This window comes from Aricia agestis, chromosome Z (assembly GCF_905147365.1).
Source record: "Aricia agestis chromosome Z, ilAriAges1.1, whole genome shotgun sequence".
Classification (NCBI taxonomy): domain Eukaryota; kingdom Metazoa; phylum Arthropoda; class Insecta; order Lepidoptera; family Lycaenidae; genus Aricia; species Aricia agestis.
The window spans coordinates 10,553,277-10,569,831 of record NC_056428.1 but is presented as its reverse complement, the minus strand read 5'-3'; the positions used below and the strand labels follow the sequence as shown (position 1 = coordinate 10,569,831).

At 34.8% G+C, this 16,555-nt stretch overlaps 1 protein-coding gene across 1 annotated transcript in view; it reads right to left on the bottom strand.

The window, feature by feature from the left end:
• Nucleotides 1-677: 677 nt before the first annotated feature.
• Nucleotides 678-16,555, bottom strand: part of LOC121739012 (selenium-binding protein 2) — a 28,545-nt gene continuing 12,667 nt past the window's right edge. Inside the window, exons 2-11 of the mRNA XM_042131317.1 lie at nucleotides 15,385-15,536; nucleotides 12,897-13,082; nucleotides 8,781-8,940; nucleotides 8,312-8,420; nucleotides 7,570-7,767; nucleotides 7,274-7,371; nucleotides 4,344-4,516; nucleotides 2,661-2,810; nucleotides 1,830-1,948; nucleotides 678-832 (exon numbers count right to left, since the gene is read on the bottom strand). Coding sequence (XP_041987251.1) covers nucleotides 784-832; nucleotides 1,830-1,948; nucleotides 2,661-2,810; nucleotides 4,344-4,516; nucleotides 7,274-7,371; nucleotides 7,570-7,767; nucleotides 8,312-8,420; nucleotides 8,781-8,940; nucleotides 12,897-13,082; nucleotides 15,385-15,536 — 1,394 coding nt within the window. The 3' untranslated portion in view covers nucleotides 678-783. The remainder of the gene's footprint in view (nucleotides 833-1,829; nucleotides 1,949-2,660; nucleotides 2,811-4,343; nucleotides 4,517-7,273; nucleotides 7,372-7,569; nucleotides 7,768-8,311; nucleotides 8,421-8,780; nucleotides 8,941-12,896; nucleotides 13,083-15,384; nucleotides 15,537-16,555) is intronic.

The following is a 16,555-nucleotide window of genomic DNA, read 5'->3' as shown; positions in this document are numbered from 1 at the left end:
GAGTACGTCCACATCCACACACCAGTTACCACACATGATAAATTCATGTATTTACAATGCACGCACACAAAGCGCTGCGCGCAATAATTGGCTGAACTATTTTGTACGTATCTATATATTAATACGTGAGCCAAAAACTTTGCAACCCTTTTGACGAAAAATGGGGAAACGTAGGTGAATGAAATTTTGCACAGTTATAGTTTATATGGTGAAGGAGTGCATCGAGCTATATTATTTTGAAATTATGCTTTTATCATACATTTTTTTAACAAATAAAACATAACACTACAACACACACACTAGGAAAAATGACAGATTTTTGAGTGACAAGCCTATACATACGAATTATACTCTTTTATTCATGGTTGCAGTCTGTTGACAACAAGATGACAAATTGAAAATGGATTATAGTTTTTTTTTATTGAATCTTAGATACTATTACTAATGCTTACACGGCCAGTCTGAGATCAGCTGAGTCCCAGAGACTAGAGTTGAAAAAAATATGATAAAGTCAATATTTTTTTACAAAATATAGGTAGTAGTCCTAACTCCTAATGTCGTTGAAACTAAGATCGAATTTCGACCATTGGGCGATCTCTAGTTTTACAAATTGTATGCAAAATAATATTGTCATTTAGAATTTTTATTTGAAATCTAAACATAATTATTTTAGGGCATGTAGGGGCATACATATTATTTTATATAAAATTGTCAAGCCAGTTTGTACAAAGAGAAAAGAGGGGGAATAATATGGACCATTTTGGACCCCTGTACCCATAATACTTAGTCTTCTGCCAGCCATATGTCAGATGTGCAGTCCCCTCCAGGATATCTGAGAAGTAAGATCAAATTAGGTGTAGAAACACGCTAAACTAAAACAGTATCTATAGGTACTAAAGTGAAGAAAAATTTAATTGATAAACTAACCACAATATGCTTCCTCAAAATGGAACCTAAAAATTATTACTACTGTAATTTTAAGAATTGATGAAATGTAAACTATGAAAATGAGTCAATCTTGATTAACTAATTTCTTCACATGTAAAAGTAAAGAAAGAAACGTAAAGAAAATAGGAAAACATGCGTTATACACATATCAAAATACCCCATCTTATCAGATGATAGTAATGCAAACAACATGCTTTTAATGCAAATAAAAGACAATGTCTTGTCTTTAGTAGTTACTTCAAGGTGTACGTGTTCCTTGTAGAAAGTTCACTGTAAAACTAGCAGCGCTGAAAGACCATTTTTTTTACTTTTGTATGGGTAAGGGGCCGAGCGACACGAGTTTTCCCATACAAAACTGAAAAAAATATTCCACAGTGAACTCTCTATAATAAATATCTATATTCTATGTAATTTGGTTGAATGTCACAATGGAGAAGGGAGAAGAATGAAGAAATAAACGACGTCAACATGAACCTCCTTGCAACATTAAACGAATTCATGGGGTGAAATGCGTCGACAGTAAAGGAATGTTACTAGCGTAAAATAACTCTCTTATGTCTCATATCGATTTTTAAGCCTTAGGTGATATTTGCTTTAAGACGTTGTTATTTTAATGATAACATTTTCCTTGCATACTTATAATTTATTTTAGAGGCAAGGATCGAAAATAAAGCCATCGAATATACCACTATAATATTATCATACCGTGATCTCCATAATATAGCTGCTCGTTTTCCGAGAATTTTTAATACCAGGCTAGCTATAGTAGTGTCCACATTTTCGCACTCAATATCACCTTGAATGATCCCAATTAGTTTCTAACAACTTTTGCTAAAATTCCTACTAGTAATATTTGAACGCATTTAGCAAAACGTACGAACCTCATCTCGTGGGGTAGAACAGGCCCATTTGGCTCACTTCCAAAATCAACCAGAAAATTAGTGTCTAGATTCATTCCTCCATTGACTATGTCGACGTCTAGTTTTACCATCCAGCCGCCCTGGAATTAAAGAAATTTGTCTTAGTAATTGTATGAGACCTTAAATTACATTCACGTCTTTCCGGTTAAAGGCATTTCTGCAATAATAATTATGGTTATTGAAATGGAAAAATTCTGTACCTCATAGTTTAAACAATAATACCACTACAACCTGCATTTTATAAAAACAGTAGTATAAGGAATTCAATTTTGATGTAATATATATATATATATATATATATATATATATATATATATATATATATATATATATATATATATATATATATATATATATATATATATATATATATATATATATATATATAAAATTTATATTATAAAATTTACATTTATATCTGCAAATCTGTATATTTTGTGACTGCCTTTGAGGCACAGAATAAGATCGTGAGAGGTCGTCTAAATTATCCATAAGTTTGTACACAGCCACGTCACAAAGCCGCCAACCAAGCTGTCTACAAAAACCCCCCATTGAAAACTAAAAGCCATTTTTGAGACACTCTCGGGCAGCAAATGAAGTGATAAATACATGGCGAAAACTGATCTGCTACCAACATCCGCCATTTAACACTCAGCGGAATGAAAAATTAGGGTTGGCGACGTGAAATTAATGTAGCGCTCGACACCGGCTCATTCCCTGACGCCTGTATTATTTCATCACGCGGGGTAAAATTTACCCAGTATGCCGTTGGAGGGTTGGGGGAGTACTCACCTGTTCTGTCATTTGGGGGTAAAATTGCTTATCCCAGGGGGAATAGAGTGATGAAGATACGTATAGTCGCTTCCCGTCTAATGAAAGTTGTAACATCTGCGGGCTGCCGTATAGCCTCTTGCCTTTTATGAACACGGGTTTTAATTCCTCCTGTGAATAAAATTTTAGAATAATTTACTTGGGAATTTATGCCGCAATTACAATACAAAATATTAGTATCATTTACAAATAGTCTCCAAATTAGGTACTAAATATATAGGTTATTAATAATATATTGAAAAGGTTTGTTAGTTTGTATCGAAAAGGCTACGAAACTGCTGGATTGATCCAAATAAAATTTGGCACATATATATTATACCTTTGGGAAATGAAGGCTAATTTTTACTTTGTGAAAAAATGCGATTCTGGGTACACTTGTTATATTTAACTGCGATTTGAGATATTTAAAAGTAAACTAACACACCATATTTTAACTGAATAATTACTATTAATAAATACTAGCTAAAACCATAGATATACCATAAGCAAGTACGAACACTAAGCTCGCAATTTGTATAGATCCAGGAGTTATCCATTAGGTATGAGGTATCCCGTATCCATCAACATCAAGACGCTTCGCTCGCTGAAGCCATTCGTTACAACAGATTAACATGTTTACCAGTTTGAACTAGTTTTGGCAGGATCTGAACTATTTGACGGCTAATTTATTAACGGTTCACGTAGTAAACTGAGCTACAGAACCAACTTTACTATGCGGGTTAACCATACCCATTTGCAAATTATAACTTTCAGAGATTTCAAATTGAGAGTAGAATGAATGAAAAATGAAAATGAAAAAAAGGTTTATTCAATAAACAGACACAGCTATCATACATTTTTTATCTGCCAAACTATACAACAGTTTGGCAGATTTCTGTCACAACAATTAATTATATATAGCTAGCATTACAGTAAATGTACTAAGTATATATGTAATTTAAAAACAATGATATCAGTAACCTACCAATTTAACTCCTAAGACATATTATTAGAAAGATATTATTGTGCAGGTATAACAAAAAGTATAAATAATACTTACACTCTGAACATGGAATTTAAATATTTCACTTTAATTAAATAATATAATAATTAAACCGTCTAAATATTGTGCGACGGTTTAATTATTATATTATTAGATATTCAGTAGAGAAATTAATTTTAACTGTCTCTACTTTAGCGTATAACTTACGGTAGAGCAAAATACTCATTCACTTCTTATAAACTAACTCATATAATAAATGTGAAGATCGTGTGATCCCGAGCACGTAAGTCTGTGATGAAATTAAAAGCGTGATCGTGCGAATAAAGAAATAAAGAATCATGATATTAATATCACCACGTGAGAGACTGGTCTGAAAAACATCTATTTGTCTCTAAAATTGCTAACAAAAAACAAAGTAATAGTTTAAAATTTAGAATCCTTATTAAGGATCAAGCCAAACGAGCGTAATTTGTGAGTTGTGAGTCGCAGAATTTCGGTCGCGATATCTTTTCATGCAAATCATATCTCACAAAATTGTACGCTCGTCTGAATCAAACAGGACTTTTGTATAAAACTGAATGCAGCAGAATTTCTGCCAGTCTAACTAATACAATATTTCTCAACATTTGAACACCACCCAAAAACTCCTTTTTTACACTTACCTCATCTTTAACTTTGAGGTTATGATTAACGGCCTGTCCTCCCAAGGTGATTTTCGCAGTGAGCCTGGGGTGCTCCGGGTCAGATATGTCATACTGGTGAACGTCGCCGTGGAGCCAGCACGACAGGTACAAATACTTGTCGTCCAGAGAAATGAGAATGTCCGATATTAAACCTGCGAATAATTGAAAGTTGAAACGTCAGAACGTTGGCGAAATTTCGGGACGCTTTTATGGACTTGACTAGCTTTAGTAATTGGTCAAAGTCAAATTGTGCAGTTACTGACTACTTTTAGTCATTCATAGCTCAAATATGTCATACAGCCGTACAGCGCCGTGGAGCCAGCACGACAGGTACAAATACTTGTCATCCAGAGACAAAATGAGTATGTCTGATATTAAGCCTGCGGATAATTTAAATGTCAGAATGTTGGCGCGGGACGCCGTTTAGGACTTGACTAGTCTTAGTAAATGGTCAAAGATATTGTACAGTTACTGACTACTTCTAGTCATTATAATAGCTTACTATGCTTAGAATATGTTTTTTATTGCAGGATGTCTACTGGCAAAATATAGAAAAGCTGCTTTCATATTTTGGTTTTATCCTGCTATGCCATGTAATAATTATGATTGCAAATCACAATGATTCAACACAAATTCAATATGAAAATAAAGGTTTAAAATAATCGGATCAGTTACGCCATTGCGAACAATCGCAATATCAATCAATTTGTAAAAATCAAACAGCACTTAAAACCAGACAATCGAAACGCATCGTAGGATCAAAATCATCGAATTTCGCAACAAAACTTTGAATAAATAAATGTAACTGGGGTCTATTTTAAGCTTTAATTAGTGGGCTCTCTGTTTAAGTAATCAACAGTAAATTGCGAATGTTAAGCCCGTTGCAGACGATGCGCAGTAGCTTGCGCAAGTACTAATACTAAGCATATATTTTCATCGTGTGAACGCATTTTGCTTAGTGATAGTGCGAGTGCAAGTTGCTTAGTAGCACTCGCTTTGGTCCTCGCGCAAGTGCGACACATTTGCCCCCGCTCCGTCTACTTCACCCCCGCGCCGTCTACTTCACCCCCGCGCTACTTCACTGGTCATCGTTTGAACATGCGTTGACCAGTACTAGCGCCAGTACTAGCGCCAGTTCAGTCTGTTTGTTGTTTTGGTAAAGATGTAGAAACCTACCACTAGATTGTTGGGGAGTTGGTTGTTCTATAAAACTTTTGAAGGCTTCTAAGACTATTTCCAGTAGCCAGATAGTCAAGTGTAACTTGCAATTTCATATAGGCCGGAATTGCTTCTCTCATTATTGTATCTGTCTTCTGAATTCTGACACCGATTCTATTCAATAAAAAATTGAAATTTTCTATTGTCAAACGCATAATTTTCTGGTATTCTTTTGCATCCTCCAAAGCTAGTTCTCGCATTAATAAATTTGACCCCACAAGTAATTTCCTTCTTGCAATCCATTTTCTCACCCACAATCGTTTTCCTTTTTCTAAATTCTGTATTTCCTGCATCAGTTCCTCTGCTATCACTCCATTTAGCTCTTGAATTAGGCACTTAAAAAGTTTATTCAAAACCAATGAGTTTCTAAAATACTAGAGTAGCAATGTCTTACAAAAGATTCTCAGAAATGCGTAACCACTTTTTTGTTCAAAAGACAATGTCAAGTCATATATTCGTTATGTCATTATGTATGTGAGATATGCCTGCAGGCATCTTCGAAGTGGCAACGCGTTGCTACCGTAAACTTCCAATCTAGTTACGTTAGTAACATAGAATATCATTGTTCAAAACCATACGCTTGTCCATGGTTGCCTACTATGCACTGGCACTATACAAAGCTACTTCGCGTGATCTTTTTACGTTTGAACGCTGGCGCAAGTACCTGCGCAAGTACTCGCGCAAGCTACTGTGCATCGTCTGCAACGGGCATTAGCATTTAAAGCCGATTAAATAGTATTTGGCAATCTAGTTCCGGCATCAAATCAGTCAACTTGCCAATTTAGATAGCACCGGGAAAGCCGAATTGTTCTCCTGGAAAGCCTGTTTATGCTTCATCGCTATCGAAGTAACAATTATGTTGTCGTTAATTCAATCTATTCCTGATTATAATACGATGAAGTTGTCGGTTCATCCAAAAACATCTATCGTTCGAGTTATTAAATATTCATTTTTGGGAGAAGTTTGAAAGATGATTTCAAAGACTTTTAGGGCCTGTTTCATCACTTTCTGATAAAGTGTCGAATAGGCTATTAACAACTTTTTTTACAGATTCTCCATACTTGATCTGTCAAGTTCAAGTATGGAGAGAGAGAGAGAAAGTAATTCGTCACTTATCAGGAAGTGGTGAAACAGGCCGTTACTATTAGAGTTGTCAGTTGACGTGCTAATCTCTCACCTTAAAGTTATCTTTAAAGATTGATCGGAGCAACTGGGTAATAGATACATGTGTATAATATTTACCCATCGTCATAACATCTTAAAAAGCCTGTAAAAATGCGCGTTTCCGAGTACATACAATCACTGCAGCTCGTCCCATCATTCACCAAAGAGATAAAAAAACTACGCCTTCCACTTTACTTATATTTTACCGAGAAATGTTAAAGTCGTGCGCTTCGCAACATTACAGCTATGAGAAATGAAGACTATTTTTTTTAATATTTAAACTAGCTGTCCCGGCAACGTTTTTTGCCATAAAATGATTTCTCTATTTTCCTGCTTTCCTCTTGAAGTTTATTCTGATATTTTTTTCTATAGACCTCACGAAGCCCGAGACCTTTCCAACGAATGCAAAACCGTGGAAATCGGTTCGTGCGTTCTGGAGTTATAGCGTCAGGAAAGAAACCCTACTTATTTTTATATATTAGATTTACCTTTACTTTTTCTACAAAAAACTTATAAGATTAACATACCATTGAGTTTTGATTCCACGCCGTCTTTTACGATCCTTTTCGCTGGGATGTCAATAACCTTTTCGGCCTTCCAGCTTTGGTCTTCTGCTTTGTAGAATCTAAAAGTACATAATACAATAAAATTGTAGAAGCGAATATTGTAAAGTCCGCCATTAAATACCTACGATTATATAAAAAGTATAAACTAAATAACATAATTATTAAAACTACGGGCTAGTGCGTTTTATATAATAAATATTATCATTATTGTATTGAATATATTAATAGACCTAGAAATTAAAATAAATTAAACGAACCTGTAAACATTGGCTTCAACTGCACATCCAACGAAACCTTGCGAGGATTTTGGGTTGTGTAAAAACCTGATCTCAAGGGGCGCGCAACCTTCTGGTCCCAGGTCTATAACCTGCACCAGTTCTCTGGTGGACCACTTGTACACGTTGAGACTCGTCCCATACTTGGTTTTGTCCGCTATATGTGTAGGATGAAATACGCTGAAAGATGACTTAGATTTTTTTGGTTGAAGATTTATGTAAGAAAAAAATCTGGATACATATTAGGAACAAAACAAAGAACCAAATAGCTTCTGAAAGAATGTTCGTACGTGTGGGCCTAAAAATGTGAGGAAAAAACTGAAATATGTGTCACGGTCGAACGACTGAGATCTGCCGTTTCTAGTTGTACGGCTTTTACCTAATGTCCCTTGACAACAATTTGCATGGCTGTGGCGGCAGACAATGTAGTCTATCAAATAGGTTTAGTTCAATAGAGGACTATAATCAATAATAATCAATATAAATAATATAATATTATAATGTGCAGATGAAACAGTCCCATATTTTGACCCTTTATTTTATACCGCAAGTAGTATGCGGTACAAAATCACTAAAAGAATAATAACACAAAATAGGTGTAGGACATACAGTTAACAGTACTCGTACGCACTTATATTTACAGGACAGACAAATGTGTTTACTGTCATTGTTATTCATCCTAAGATAAGCCATTGAGACGCTCATAATAGAACTTTCAACTTACGTTTTGAAATCAATAGGGCTGCCCCATTCAGAAGCTACCATCACGTTTTGATAGGGCTGGTACCAGAAGTCGTACCCAAATGCCGCTGTCTTCCCTTTCGTCCATGTCCCTAACAGAAATATTATAGTTCAGTATACAGTTATTGACTATTTAGTTATTGAAATGTTATAGTAAAAATATTGTAACGATTAATAATCAGATTATCTGATATAAAATTATGTGAAATCTCAAAAATGTTGTAGACTACAGCTAATAAATAATCAGAAAATCTTTTATCAATATGCAAGTGACTGCAAAATTAAAATGCAAATTAATAACAAAACTTTGCATTCATGAATACGGTTAACATTTAAGACTTAAAATAATAATGTCTTCATCCATTACAACGCATTCCCACACACTAAAACCTTAACCCTTACGCCAACGACCGGCAAATCTACCCCATGTCAAATCTGTCCGAGCCACTTACCTGTCACTTTCAAAGTTTTCGCGTCGATGAGCACGAAGTCCCCTTTGCCGTTCTCGTCTTTGTCTCCCATGGTGGATATCATGATCTCTCCCGTCGCCAGGCAGTGTGCGGTATGCGGGAACGTACAGTTCACTGACCTCATTTCGGACCCCTCTATTACCTGATAACGACATAGAGGATCAAATAGATTAAGTGCCAAATTAAGTGACGAGCAAATACGAGTTGTCGAGTCGTTTGTGTTAATAGAGGTGGTGCAATTCGAAGGAACTCTCTAGTCTATAGACCTCTTGGATATCGTTGCTAAGCTACGGCAACGCCGCGGGTCGGTTGACAGAGGAAACTCACGGGCGCTTTTCTCAAATGATTCTCATACAAGTCACTGCACTTTTTTGGTAATTGTTTATATTTTTAGCACAATAAAAAGTAATGAGCCCAATTATTATTGATTATGGACTTCATAATATTTCCGCAGACTTTTTCCGCGGAAAATCAGTACTTATCGGAAGCTATATTTACTTAAATATACACGATCATGAAATATTCTTTCAAATTCATTGAATATGATTTTTTACTTTGTATTTATTTATAAGATCATCTTCTTAGTTATCTGGGGGCACGGGAGTGCCCCCGCAAAGATGAGCCAAGCGAAGCGCGCAAGGCCAGGCCACCGATTTTGACTAATGTGTAGAGTTTATAGATTCTCCTTGTGCGGCTGACACATTATAATATTATTATCAAATATTTTGCCGTGCTTTAGGGTAAAATTAAGGTTTTTAGATTTAGGGTTGAGTATGTAATGTTAGAAACTTGGCTCTACATGAGATCTCACTACTTTTTGACACGACCAACTATAATATTATGTTCTCATCTTGGCAACATTTTTACATGAAAATGTTTTTGGTGGGATTACTTATCACTAAAAACAGGTTGTTTACCTAATAAAAAATTATAGAGCACAAACTAATTCCAAAGCAATCATGTTCATGAAGTCTTCGAAATCCATGATGATGGAGAACGAATCATCCGTGTACAAGTAATACCACAGACCAGAGTAGGTAATCGACTGTACGACGTGAAAGTGGAGCTATGTATTGAATAATCTAAACAAATATATTTTCAACAACTTTTCATCCATACATGCAAAATAAAAATGGAAAATGCAGATGTAATTCATTATCAAAGAAATTTTTCTTTGATTTTTATGATTAATATGTAATATAATAAATTTACTAGATGACGCCTGCAACTCCGTTGTGCCATAGCTCTTGCACAACGGAGTAACCGCGTACATTTTCCCGAGACAAAAAGTATCCTATGTCCAGTGGCGTAAATATAGGGCTGGCTAAATGTCACGGGCCCCGACCCAAATGGACAAAAATTTTTAAGTACATAATATTGTTTATTATAAACGTGACGATTTTTACTGATAGAGCCCCATCAATTTGCCACGGGCCTCGGATCTTATAGTTACGCCACTGTCTATGTCCTTTTTCGGGATTCTTAAGAATATATTATGTTGTTATCCATGCCCAGCAAAATCTGTTCAGCAGTTTAGGCGTTAAGAGGTAACAGACAGAGACACTTTCGCACTTATAATATTATTAGTAAATTGGTAATATCAGTAATTAGTATATTTATATGAAAATATTATAAAAGCGAAAGTGAATATTGAAGGAATAAGTAATAAATATTGAACCGACAATAATTTTATTTATATAGTTTTTTCAATTACAATATATTATTATACATAAAACAATGATATTAAAAATAACTTGCACGTGATATTTTAGAAATATTCATGCGAGATTTAGATTTACGCATGATTAATAATCGGCATGTTGATTTCGATACGTTTCCCAATTCCGTCTCAGAAACGAATAAAACGTTAATTTACGAATCCGAGATTGGGAATTTTTGCACAACACAACAGTACCTCGTACCGCACATATTTTCTTTATTCAGAGCACTTTTTAACGTTTTCAACGTGTTTTCATTTTTAACTAGTAAACTATTATTATTATAAGTATTTCACAGCTGATCGCACACTGACACCCACGCACAATAGACATATCATTCTGTCTACTCTGACCCACGTGTTGCCTGAATCTGTCACTCGCCGCGCCACTAGAGATATCCAAGAGGCCTATAATATAAAGCCTAATGCTGCTAATGTCATTAGAAACAGTATTAAACTTATTTATGATATAAGTATTACAGGCTTATAATAGCCTATAATAGATATAGACTACAGTCTGTATATTAAAAATAAGAAAGCATTACGTAAACGGCAAAGCTAGAAACAATTATTGAATCACTAGTTGATTAGATAATTATTATCATACCAACATACTATTATTATTCATCTATATATTAATACGTGAGCCAAAAACTATGTATCCCTTTCGACAAAAAATGGGGAAACGTAGGTGAATGAAATTTTGCACAGTTATAGTTTTTATGGTGAAGGAGTGCATCGAGGTAATAATTATTATTTTAAAATTATGCTTTTATCTTACATTTTTTTTAACAAATAAAACATTACACACACTACAACACACACACAAGGAAAAATTACAGATTTTTGATTGACAAGCCTATACATACGAATTATACTCTTTTATTTGTGATTGAAGTCTGTTAACAACAAGGTGACAAATAAAAAATGGAGTATAGTTTTTTTATTGAATCCAAGGAGGTTCTATTAGACAATGCTTACACGGCCAGTCTAAGATCAGCTGAGTCCCAGAGACAAGAGTTGAAAAAAATCAATATTTTTTCACAAAATATAGGTAGTAGTAGTCTGTAGTCCTAATGTCGAATTGGATGAAATGAATTGAAATCTAGAAATGAAACTAAGGTCGAATTTCGACCATTGGGCGATCTCTAGTTAATTTAATTCATCAAGGCCCATATTACGGTCACCGGTGACCGAGACACAATAGAAATTCTATTGTCTCGTTTTTCCACGATCGACGGGTTAAAAGGGGAGGTTTATACCAAAAGAAATTGCATTACATGACCTCCAATCAATCTCGTTTTGAAAACATGTGTAATTCAGAGGCAATAATTCAAGCATCGTTCAGTGTTAAAAGTTGGTGCACGAATTCAGTCGAATTTGGAGGTTATACTTGCGAACTATGCGATCGACGGAATAACAATTAAGCTAGCGACCAAGTGATCGACGGTGCATTGAATAATTCCCGACATAGCTCAGGAACTATTCCCAGGGTTCAACTTTAGCGACTATCGATGGAAAATTAATCCGCAATCACGATTAATAACGGTAGTTTAGTGTTAAGCGAAGTCAATTTAGATTTTAACTAGATTTTGATTTTTTTAAACCTAGGATTGCATATTGATAGTTTAACCTTAGATTTGAAATAGGATAAGATTTTGAATTTAGATATTTTGCATATCCTTGCAGTTAATTGAAGTGTTAAGTGCTTCTTTTTATTCAGCAACCAAAGTAAATGACGAAATAAAGAATTTTACCGGGCAACAAGAATGTAAAACTCGATATAAAAGTTAAATTAAAAAAGGAATCGCAAGAAACATAAAAGGAAATATAACAGCCAATTTCATACCTCATTTAATTTCATCCAACAAGCAATACTTACAACCTATTTTATATCGGATAAATGAAAAAGGTGAAATTAAAAAAGTTTTGAAACTCCGTTGACATAAAAATTTTACGAGTTTCATACAAACAAGATTCTTGTACCCGGTCGTAGTCAAGTTTTTAAGTAAGAGACCGCTATAGAATTTTTATGGCTCGGCGTAAATTGCTTCCTCGGATACTATCAAATAGTTTTGCTGGCATTTCGCTCATTCTTAAAGCGAATTTAAATCTTATCCGGATAAAGGTTTACGAGACTATTTTAGTTCGGTGCTCTCGGCATTCTACCCGATAGGTGTAACAAGGCCCTTAGGCGGTAGTCAACAAAATGGCGTAATATAATTTTACAACGTGCCGTAATTAAAATAGAAAACCTTCCCAGAACACCAAAGTAAGGGAAATTAATCCGATGGTCTACCTTTCATAGCAGATAGTACCTACAAAAATTCAGCAAAGCCTTCAATCTAAAATCCAAATGTAATCCAGAAAATGGGACTTACTTTATACAGCTCGGGTTTGCGGGGTTCGGTCCCGACGTCGACGACAAATACTTTGGTCGAATGAAGGCTAGGTAGTATCAGTAGGTCCCTTTTCAGATCGGCTCTGTCGTGACAACTGGAGCAGACATTCCACCCGCTGTGGTGCAACTCGTCGCCCGATGAACCCGTGTACGTCCGGTGTATTACCTGGATAAATCCAATTATCCGAATTAAAAACGGATACTACGGTAAAATTTATTTGATCCGTGGAAGTTGTCGGAAATCTTTCTAGAACTTTTTATTGTATTAAGCATTACCTTATATGTAAGTAATAATGTTCTTACACAAATACCGTGGTTATAAACCTCTACATAGCGTTAGAATAAAATGCTTATCCAAAAATATTAGTTATCCTAATGCCTAATTAATTTTTCAAAATATAAGTTTATAGAATTTCTCCATCCTTACAGCCTGTTTCACCACTTACTGAGAGGTGCCAGATATGCTATTCACAACTTATCCGACAGATACTCCATACTCTATCAGTCAGATAAGTTGTAGATAGCCTAAATCCGGCACCATTCAGCACATCGCGAACAATATTTGTAAAATTCATATCAATCTCGAGCAATATTTCACGAAACGAATTTATTTCATGGCACGATAGTTCTCTGGGAAATTTATGGTCGTTTTGTTGAAAGTATTTCGCAACGGCATGGCTTACGTATTTGAACAAGATTCAATCATACAGATGCAGAGCTGCACAATTTCGGTGTACACTTTGTTTATTTTCTTCCTCATACGGATTGATCCTGAACCAAATAAAAGGCTTTGAAATAAATACGATTACCTATCTACTTCCAGCAAAAATTCGGTCCGGATTTTGTCGTGAATCAAGCTTTCGTTGCAGGTTACCGTCAGTAGATGTACGATAAATTGATAAACTGTCAGATTTTTGGGTACAGACTAGAAGACTGCCGTTATTAATCTGTTTAATATACTTTTTCTATTCTGATATCTGACGTAGAAAGAAACCCTCTATAAGTATTTAATGGTCGCCATGCGGACAATGCTGACTCTTTACATTTTACAAACCAAAAAAAATTTTCAACTAACCAAACGAAAATTGAATACCTCGTGAGAACAACTAAACAATTCAAAATAATAAAAGATTGTTCATAAAATAACAAAACTAATAACATACAAAATGCACATTCTAATGAAAGATTTAATTAAGCAAAAACTATGATACCGGATTAATTTAATTTATCTAACAAAAGGTACAGACTCATAGATGAATCTGGCGGATTACCGGAACGTTATTGCCTCAATACGACAGCGCCAGACCTAGACAGAACGACAAATATTGTCCCTGACTTTTATCCAGACGGAATGAGGACCAATTTTGTATAACTCGAGGCAAAATAACTCTGAACTGTACTAAATATATCTCAACTAATTTATTTTTATTGCCAGTTTTATTTATTCAGAATATTTATTACACTGTTCTTTATTGGCTTTATTCAGTTAATGTTGCATTTTCTGTATTGAATAAACTTTGTGTCCTAAAATTATGTTTATTGGTGACATTTACTTGGTCTACTTCGGTCTAACTGCAGTCTACACGTCTAGTAGATCTTAAAAGTAACAAATACAAGTATGTGTGAATATAAGCTCGTGTAGCGTGCTCTTTCTATTGAAAAATCGTTAACTTTATAATTTAATATTAGGAGGAGCTATAGAAATAAGAATTGTTTATTTATCACCCTCACAAAAAGTAAAGTACTTTTAAGTGCCTACTCATTGAACCAAATTTTACTGACTCAACACTGGCCTAGTTAAAGAAATTCCACAAAATTACATAGCTATTTCAATCTAATGTCAACTTTTCAACAATCGTTTGAGCACCCTAAAATGTATTCAGTGTTCGGATACTGAATACATTTTAGGGTTAAGCTGCTGAAATAACGCGTGGTATTTTTCTTAAGTCCAATAGTGTTGAAGTTGTAACCTAGTTCGGCTTGTTCAAGCGACTGTTTACTCTGGCTGTCCACGTTTGGACAGTCCCGAATATGTCTAAGACTAATTCTGAATGTAAGCGAAGTTTGAATGTTATTTCAAAGTTGGAGGAAGAGTTAGATGTTCCAATGCGAAATCATACATTTTGCTATGATTGAAGACCGGGACTATTTAATTATTTTGTATATTACTGTATACGTTGACACTCAGTCTCCTTAAAATATCGTGCAAAATAAAATTTTACTGGAATCGTAAATTCTTGTGTGGTGATAAAAATTCGGCCAAATTAAGGATATCTTGTGGTGTACTACATCAGCGAAAAAAATCGTCCAAATCAGTTCAGCTGTCCACACCTAATGCCATGAACAATGGAAGTAGGGATACATTTTTACCCGATAGCAGCGAATTCAAAACGAAGGGTAAAAAAACTGCCTGTAATTACAGGAGAATGTAAAACCTTCTGCTTTTTAGTAGTTGGTTAAAGACATGCCTGACTGTACGTAGGGGAGTCTGGATCAATATCCACAGTGGCCAAGTAGTCCTGCTTGGTGAGGTCCGGCTGGACGCATACCACGTACATCAGCTGTTCACGTGGTCCCTTGTGGAACGCCTCCAGCGGGCTCTTGTAACCGGGACCTTTACCTGCAAATAAAAAATAGACTTAAAGTGGGAGAAAAAATCCTATATCTTTGCCTACTAAAGGTCCCTTATATTTTTCTAATGAAGATCGTCTTTATATTTTTCAAGTAAATATCCTCTGTTTACATTATTTCCCTATTAAAGACATCTTTTTCTACTAAAGTTATCTTTAATAGGGAAATATTATATATTTTCATATAGGTACTTATTTATTATATATTATTATATATTTATTATATATTTTTCTATTGAAGACCCATATATTTTTGTATTAAAAATCCTATATATTTTCTATTACAGATCCTATAATATATTTTTCTATTAAAGATCCTATATCTTTTTTTTATAAAATTGTATGTAAGGGAGCATCCACAAATTATGCAAGGTATTTAGGGTGAGGTGGTGCAGCAAAGTTTCATTGTGACGTGGGGGAGAAAGAATGTCAAAATATCGTCAAAAACGTCTCGTGCAATTTATATGTGCGGCCATCCGCAAAAACGGAATGAAAAAAGGAGGAAAATAACATGAGACAATTTTAGGTCGTCCGCAAACGCTTTAGAGTAAACAATGTAGTCACATAGGTCATTGATTGATGAAAATGTCAAACAAAAGCGGGCCCAAAATGGGCCCCTGTGGCACACCAGAAATACAGACAAAGGATTGCGATTTAAATCCATCGATAAGTACAGCCTTTAAAGAAATCAGTTTAAATCATAGACTTATTTATTTACTGTCGATAGCGTCAACTACAAAACCTTTATCAACAGCGTCAATCAATAAAATAAAATAAAAATTGTTTTATTTCTGAATAAATTTGAATCAAATGTTTTCAGAACGTTGAACTACATGTTGCCTACCACCGGTTCGGGAACTAACCCGGCGAGAAGAACCGGTGCGGCGTAAGAAACTCGCACCGGACCACTTTTTAGTAAAAAAGTGGAAAATTTGTCTTTTAAAAAAATTAAATTTACAATGTAAATACCTAACTTAATCTATATACATTATAGAAAGTCAACATGAAT